This window comes from Argentina silus, assembly GCF_951799395.1.
Source record: "Argentina silus genome assembly, chromosome: 13".
In the NCBI taxonomy this organism is placed as follows: domain Eukaryota; kingdom Metazoa; phylum Chordata; class Actinopteri; order Argentiniformes; family Argentinidae; genus Argentina; species Argentina silus.
The window spans coordinates 173,988-181,487 of record NC_139667.1 but is presented as its reverse complement, the minus strand read 5'-3'; the positions used below and the strand labels follow the sequence as shown (position 1 = coordinate 181,487).

General features: G+C 49.7%; 2 protein-coding genes across 2 annotated transcripts in view; one reads left to right on the top strand and one right to left on the bottom strand.

Moving 5' to 3' along the window:
• The window catches only part of LOC310814513 (breast cancer metastasis-suppressor 1-like protein-A), a 7,324-nt gene extending 5,489 nt beyond the window's left edge, over positions 1-1,835 (bottom strand). Inside the window, exons 1-4 of the mRNA XM_083683985.1 lie at positions 962-1,835; positions 661-751; positions 250-377; positions 63-142 (exon numbers count right to left, since the gene is read on the bottom strand). Coding sequence (XP_083540111.1) covers positions 63-142; positions 250-377; positions 661-751; positions 962-1,097 — 435 coding nt within the window. The 5' untranslated portion in view covers positions 1,098-1,835. The remainder of the gene's footprint in view (positions 1-62; positions 143-249; positions 378-660; positions 752-961) is intronic.
• A 560-nt stretch (positions 1,836-2,395) lies between these two features.
• The window catches only part of ralgapa1 (Ral GTPase activating protein catalytic subunit alpha 1), a gene marked incomplete at its 3' end in the record, with an annotated part of 25,637 nt that continues 20,532 nt past the window's right edge, over positions 2,396-7,500 (top strand). Inside the window, exons 1-3 of the mRNA XM_083683432.1 lie at positions 2,396-2,809; positions 5,624-5,734; positions 5,881-5,930. Coding sequence (XP_083539558.1) covers positions 2,704-2,809; positions 5,624-5,734; positions 5,881-5,930 — 267 coding nt within the window. The 5' untranslated portion in view covers positions 2,396-2,703. The remainder of the gene's footprint in view (positions 2,810-5,623; positions 5,735-5,880; positions 5,931-7,500) is intronic.

Genomic DNA, 7,500 nt, shown 5'->3' with positions numbered 1-7,500 from the left:
TGTGTGTGTGTGTGTGTGTGTGTGTGTGTGTGTGTGTGTGTGTGTGTGTGTGTGTGTCTCACCTCCCAGTGCTGGAAGGCAGCCTGGATCTCACAGTCATACTTGTTCTTCACAGACTCCACACACAGCTCCCGGTAGATCCCTGAGCATGACGGGCCACACATACACACATACACACACACACACAAATGATGTATACATGTCTGTAGCTGGAGCCCATGATGCTGTGTGTGGCTGCTCCAGCCTTACCGGCCACCTTGGTCCTGATCTGCATGTTGTCCTGGAGGCTGGCCAGCGGGTCCAGGTACTCTGAGGACTTCCCCACCACCACCTCCTGCAGCTTCGAGTCCACCTGGCTCAGCCTCTCCCTGTACAGCCTGGCAGCAACAACAGCTGGGATTGGTTCTTCATCATCATCATCATGGTTGATCTAGCATTGATAGACTGACAGCTGGGAAAGGGTTTATGTGCCAACAGTTTCTCATCATCATCATCATCAGCTTTGACGCGACACTAAGCATCATTTCATGAGAGGAAGTGTCATGGTTTTGGTTTGTCTGAGGTTCCACTGTGGGTAATAACACAGACCCTCCACACACACACACACACACACACACACACACACACACACACACACACACACAATAATAAATGTCTTACTGGTCTTTGAGATCACCAAACTGTTTCTCCAGGTTGTTCATCTCGTCCAGACACTCCACCCTCCTCCTCTCGCAGTCCTCATCATCCATCTCTGTACACACACACACACACACACACACACACACACACACACACACACACACACACACACACACACACACACACACACACACACACACACACACACACACACGAGAACCAAGCTAGTCAGCCATGGATTTCCATGGGTAGTCCCTTGTCAGAACAACAACTAGTGCTAGTTAGCAGCTTGGTACACAGAAGCAGGCGGTAAGCGTGGTACCGGAGGTGTCTCCGTCCTCAGACACGGAGGAGCTGTCGCTGTCCTCCTCCTCGCTGCTGCTCCCGTCCTGCTCCGGGTAATCCACCTCCATGTCCTCATGGTTGCTGTCCTTCTTCTCGCGGGCATGCACTGGCATAGCGCCGCAGGGCCAGGGAGGGCTGCTGGCTGGCTGACTGGTTTAAACAGCTGGCTGACTGGTTTAAACAGGTGGCTGACTGGTTTAAACAGCTGACTGACTGGTTTAAACAGCTGACTGACTGGTTTAAACAGGTGGCTGACTGGTTTAAACAGCTGACTGACTGACTGGTTTAAACAGCTGACTGACTGACTGGTTTAAACAGCTGACTGACTGACTGGTTTAAACAGCTGACTGACTGGTTTAAACAGGTGGCTGACTGACTGGTTTAAACAGCTGACTGACTGACTGGTTTAAACAGCTGACTGACTGACTGGTTTAAACAGCTGACTGACTGACTGGTTTAAACAGCTGACTGACTGACTGGTTTAAACAGCTGACTGACTGACTGGTTTAAACAGCTGACTGACTGGTTTAAACAGCTGACTGACTGACTGGTTTAAACAGCTGACTGACTGGTTTAAACAGCTGACTGACTGGTTTAAACAGCTGACTGACTGACTGGTTGGTTTAAAAACGACAAAGCGAAACGACGGAAGTCGAACCGCGCGGCTAACAACAAGCTAACAGCTGACAGAAGAAAACGCCGAGAGTTGACGCGCTAATTTTAAAATTGAATTAAAGTGTTTAAAGTGCGATCAAAAGTGAATGGATCGATGAAAAGATATCAAATCCTCCGGTAGGACCGTTTTACCGGAGCAGCGGACGGACGGAGCGGCGCTGGAGGAGCTGCGGCTCAAAACAAACGGCGAGGCGCGGTGACGCTGAGAGGCGCGGAGCTGACGTCGGTGGCGCTGATTGGTGGATTGGGACCGTTGATGGTGGTTGGGAATTGTAGTGATTTGATTTTATCAGAGGAGAGGAAATAAATGGGAGATAAAACTACATTTCCCATTGAAAGATGCAGCATATTTACATTCCCCAGAGGAACCCCGTTAGACCATTTAAATCAAATTATGAAAAGTTCATTTGAGTAGAAGAATGCGAGGTTAAATGCGAAGTGTAAGTACCGTGACGACGTAGAGCTACATCAAATGTTACTAAACATTAATAACGGTGGTGACACTTCGCAAAAGTGTAAAGTGTGAATGGTCTTTTGCCTCCCCCCTCCTCCCTCTGAGTTACCGTCGCCCCCCAGATCGGGTCAATGTTGGCGGACAGAACTAGAAACAGGATCACACTTAGATATCCACAGTTGAACAGTCTGCTGCATGCAGTGACTTAAAACGTCCACAGAATAAAACATGCATTTATGCTAGATTACGGCGTTGAATTGCTCTGATTTCCATTAAGTTGTTTTCCGTGCCTGTCTCCGCCATGTTCTGACCGTCCGCAGCGTCTCCTTCTCTGCTGTGGGGAGAGGAGTGCTGCCTGGCGGACAGGACAGGACAGGACAGGACAGGAGGGGAGCAACGTTTTCCACAACCTTTTTTTGCTGCGAAATGAACAGCCCACGACGTCTAACTGATGTGTTAACATTGAAGCAGTGTTGAGGGTTGTGAGTGTGGACATATCCAATGATCAGGCCCCCCACCGCTGTGGTTGAACCATCTCTGTAGCCTGATCACAGCCAGGGGCTCGCTGCTCCTCCGTCTCTGCTGTCGGGATGTTCTCTAAAAAACCCCACGGGGACGTCAAGAAATCAACACAGAAAGTGTTGGATCCGAAAAAGGATGTCCTGACACGGCTGAAACACCTGCGGATAGTCATCGGTAAGTGTGCATGTGTGGAACTGTTGGACTGGACTAGAGTTGTGCTAGCCGCCTAGCCGCGGTCAGGAGCTCCCTGCTGATGTCGTGTTGATGCGGGAGATGCTGGTTATTTATCATCAACATCAGTCCTCCGACGCTGCTTGCAGCTGGAGCGACCATAACCTAGTGGGACACTGTGATTGCACGATTGAAATACCGTCAGTTGCCGTTCATAACCTCGGTGGCTTCATTAAACAGTCCGCTAAAACTTAATCGAAATCAAATGAGTCATTGTAAACGCAGCGCAGTGTGTCAATCAAAGGCGTTCCGTGTGGGAACCCGGGTCCAGGTCAGTGAATGAGTCATCATGGATTTGGTTCTACCAAAGACTCCCAGATACACACATGCACACTGGCATCAGTCACAGAGCGACAGTGCACAGCCACTTCCCTGGGTGGAGGAGGCTCTGGGTCTGGGTCTGAGAGGAGGAGGCTCTGGGTCTGAGAGGAGGAGGGTCTGGCCCTGGGTCTGAGAGGAGGCTCTGGCCCTGGGTATGAGAGGAGGAGGCTCTGGGTCTGAGTGGAGGAGGCTCTGGCCCTGGGTCTGAGAGGAGGAGGCTCTGGGTCTGAGAGGAGGAGGCTCTGGCCCTGGGTCTGAGAGGAGGAGGCTCTGGCCCTGGGTCTAAGAGGAGGCTCTGGGTCTGAGAGGAGGGTCTGGGTCTGAGAGGAGGAGGCTCTGGCCCTGGGTCTGAGAGGCTCTGGCCCTGGGTCAGAGGGGAGGAGGCTCTGGGTCTGAGAGGAGGCTCTGGGTCAGAGAGGAGGAGGCTCTGGCCCTGGGTCTGAGAGGAGGCTCTGGGTCAGAGAGGAGGAGGCTCTGGCCCTGGGTCTGAGAGGAGGCTCTGGGTCTGAGAGGAGGAGGCTCTGGCCCTGGGTCTGAGAGGAGGAGGCTCTGGGTCTGAGTGGAGGAGGCTCTGGGTCTGAGAGGAGGAGGCTCTGGGTCTGAGTGGAGGAGGCTCTGGGTCTGAGAGGAGGAGGCTCTGGGTCTGAGTGGAGGAGGCTCTGGGTCTGAGAGGAGGAGGCTCTGGGTCTGAGTGGAGGAGGCTCTGGGTCTGAGAGGAGGAGGCTCTGGGTCTGAGTGGAGGAGGCTCTGGGTCTGAGATGAGGAGGCTCTGGCCCTGGGTCTAAGAGGAGGCTCTGGGTCTGGGAGGTCTTAGTTTGTCAGTGTGGGATGAGGAGGAGGAGGCCAGTTCTGGGACGTGTGTGTGTGTGTGTGTGTGTGTGTGTGTGTGTGTGTGTGTGTGTGTGTGTGTGTGTGTGTGTGTGTGCGCGTGCGCGTGCGTGCAGGTACAACCTTGTTTCCTCTATTGTGTTGAGTACAGTAGCCAGACTTCCTGTTTCTATTGTCTCTGTTGCTGCTCTGGGAACACACAGTATCACACCACTGGACTCTGCCAATAGTTTGGTGTGTGTGTGCGTGCTTGGGAGAGTAATAGTGGATAGTCTTTCCCTGGTTGGTCGTCCTGCACACCTGGAGGAGGGGAGGAGAGGAGGGGAGAGGAGAGGAGGGGAGAGGAGAGAGGGGAGGGAGGAGAGGAGGAGGAGGAGGAAATGCGCTGTGTGGGAAGAGGAAGGGTGTTCCCCCTGGCCTTCAGCTGTGTTGTTGTCCCTGGGGAATGTCATGTGGGGGGGGGGGGGGGGGGTGGAGAACAATCACACACGACTACTCATGCTGGGTGTAGTCTGAAGGCTGGGCCGTATGGAGAGAGGTGTTTCCACACACACACAGGCTATACACGCACAGACACACACACACACACACAGGCTATACACGCACAGACACACACACACACACACACAGAAGTGTGGTTTATGGTCTAGGTAGAGTGAATGTTGGGATGTTTTAGCCTGGTCAGCCAGCTAGCCTAGCGCCAGGCTTCTATTGGTTCATTGTTTACAGACACAGCCAGGCTAATTCTGTTACCCCCCGCCCCCCCAGACTCCAGACAGGCTGGAGACATCCGTTTGAAACCTGTCCAGTGTTCCAAATAAAATTATGAGTTCTTTCTGTTTTATGAAGGAAATAAAATAAAATCCCAAAATAAATAATAATGTCTTTTCTCAGTACTGACAGACGCTACGATGAGGCAGTGTTGGAGACGGGACGCACCGTGTGTGTGTGTGTGTGTGTGTGTGTGTGTGTGTGTGTGTGTGTGTGTGTGTGTGTGTGTGTGTGTGTGTGTGTGTGTGTGTGTGTGTGTGTGTGTGTGTGTGTGTGTGTGTGTGTGTGTGTGTGTGTGTGTGTGTGGTGAGAGAGACTCCAGCCAGTCGCCTAGTGAGTCTTTATGTAAACACAGAGAAACAGCCATTATCTCCTGAGTGTGTTTCTGTTTCCACCTGCTCCTCTCCTCTCTTCTCTATCTGATGGAGTCCCTGAGTGTTCTATTTCAGGAGGCCTGGGGTCTGTTCTCTCTCAGCAGAGCTAGTCAACATGTCCCCTGAGGTTGAGTTGTGTCTCTGGTCTGAGGAGTATGTGTTTAGGAGGGGTCTCTCAGTCTGTCTGGGGAGGGTACTGGGGGTGGGGGTGGGGGTGGGCCAGACCTGTCAAGGTTACTGCTGTGTTCAAGATTCTTTATTTGTCACATGCATGCAAACGTGCATACAGTGAAATGCAAAAGTGACAGTGCCACAGAGTAGTGCAACAATAAGTTTTAAAATAGAATAAAATAAAATAAAATAGAAGTACTAAAAAATATAAACAGTATAAACAGTATAATATCCTGTGTGTTGACTGAACTGCTGTTGTTGTGAACTCCCCCCCTCCTCCCCTCCCCTACAGAGAATGCTGAGGCGGGGGATCTGAAGCATTTCTTTGACCAGAATTACTCTCACATCTACTACGTCTTCTTTGAGAACTTTATCGCCATCGAGGTCAGCCTCAAACAGAAAGGTGAGGTCAGAGGGAGGAGGGAGGAGTGAAGGAGTGTACGTGTCAGAGAAAAGGAAGTAGAGAATCAGTTATGTATCTTCCCCAGGCGTGGTTGCTATGGTTACTGTGGCTGCATCGTCACCTCTGTGTCTCACTTCCTGTTACAGGTCACAAGTCACAGAGGGAAGAATTGGACGCCATCTTGTTCATCTTTGAGGTAATGATGACTCAGCATCACCACAAACCCTAACCCTAACCCTAGCCTTAACCCTAACCCTAACCCAATCAATTAAATGGATTTCTATAGCACTTCTTACATAGACAAAGTGCTTCACAACAAAAACAATACTAAACTAGAAAAGGAAGTTCCAGAAGAAACTTTGTGGACTTGCAAAGTGATAGATACCTTCAGAAGGTGCAGGGGGACACCGGAGGTTCATAGGTCGGAGAAACAAGACGGCGTTTCCGTTTTATAAAACAAAAATGTCACATAAAGTGCCTGTTTGGCTGCATTTCCTTATTTTGGTTTCCCAGGTTGTTTGATTTGAACCCTGACATCGGAGAGGGGACTATGACTATGATTCAGTTTCTGTCCGGTCGTATTTCACCTGTTTTTTCTCAGACACCGCTGGACAACGGGGGAATAATGCGTCTTGCCATAGACGTTGTTGAGGAGTTTTGAGGCGACGCCAATTCATAATTAAAATGTCATAATAGTAGCTGGGGGTGGAGCCTAACGCAGGAGACAGAGGGAGGAGGAAGCTGACCTCTCAGGGTCACGTTGATGAAGGCCCCTGAGGCTATAGGCCTACTGCATTATGGGCCGTGTCCATCAAACTCACATTTGCCTTCAAAAAAGTGAACCCTGCTTCTGTGCCTATTAGAAGGTTTTTAATGATGAATTGCTGTCACCTCGAAACTCTTGAATAATCTCCATGGCACAAGACACGTGTTTTACCATAGTTCTGTCCAAAGTGGGCCAATCAGTGTCGTTTCGTTCAGATGTACAGAATGTGCTCAACTTTCAAAACTCACAACTGATTGAACAATCAGGTTGGAACATAACCTGTCTTCGTTAAACAAACAAACACTGTTTTATTAACCTTGGCTAGTGATGTCATACTAGACGTGTCAGGTTCACCAGTAGATTTCACACTCCTGTGAAGTTGGCAGAAGCTCACGTATGGACTGTAGGACTGGTGGACTGTTGTGTGTACAAGGCAGTCCTGATTCAGAAATGCACAAAAGCAGGTCTCAACATGTCTCACTAAACAGGTATCATAGAAACTAGTCTTGAAAATAATCCTGACTGGATTGGATAACAATGCCACTCACGGTCAGACAGGATGAGCCTGGGGTAGTTCAGTAATGGGAGGGTTGAGGGTGGTTTCAGTGGGGTACAGCTGGTTCCCAAGAGAGTGCATTGTTGTGTAATGATTCTAAGAATGTGTTCTACAGGTCTGCTGTTGTTTTTATTGAAGAGTCCTGACAGTTCAGGAGCAGTTGCAGTAACAATGGGACTCTCAGAATGCTAACCTTAACCCTAATCCCCCCCCCATGTTAAAAGAGAGGAGTTTTGGAGTTACAAAAAGCTGAAGAGTGTAAAAAGTATATTGAGTTAAATAAATATAAATATAAATATAAGCAACTCAAGTTACACCTCTCTGATTGGATGAACAATATAAACAATAAATCTAATATGATATAACACCAAACCATAGACCCCCAAAAACACAGGGCCCAAAGGCGAGGAAAAACTCCCTGGGAGGAAGAAACCTTGAGAGGAA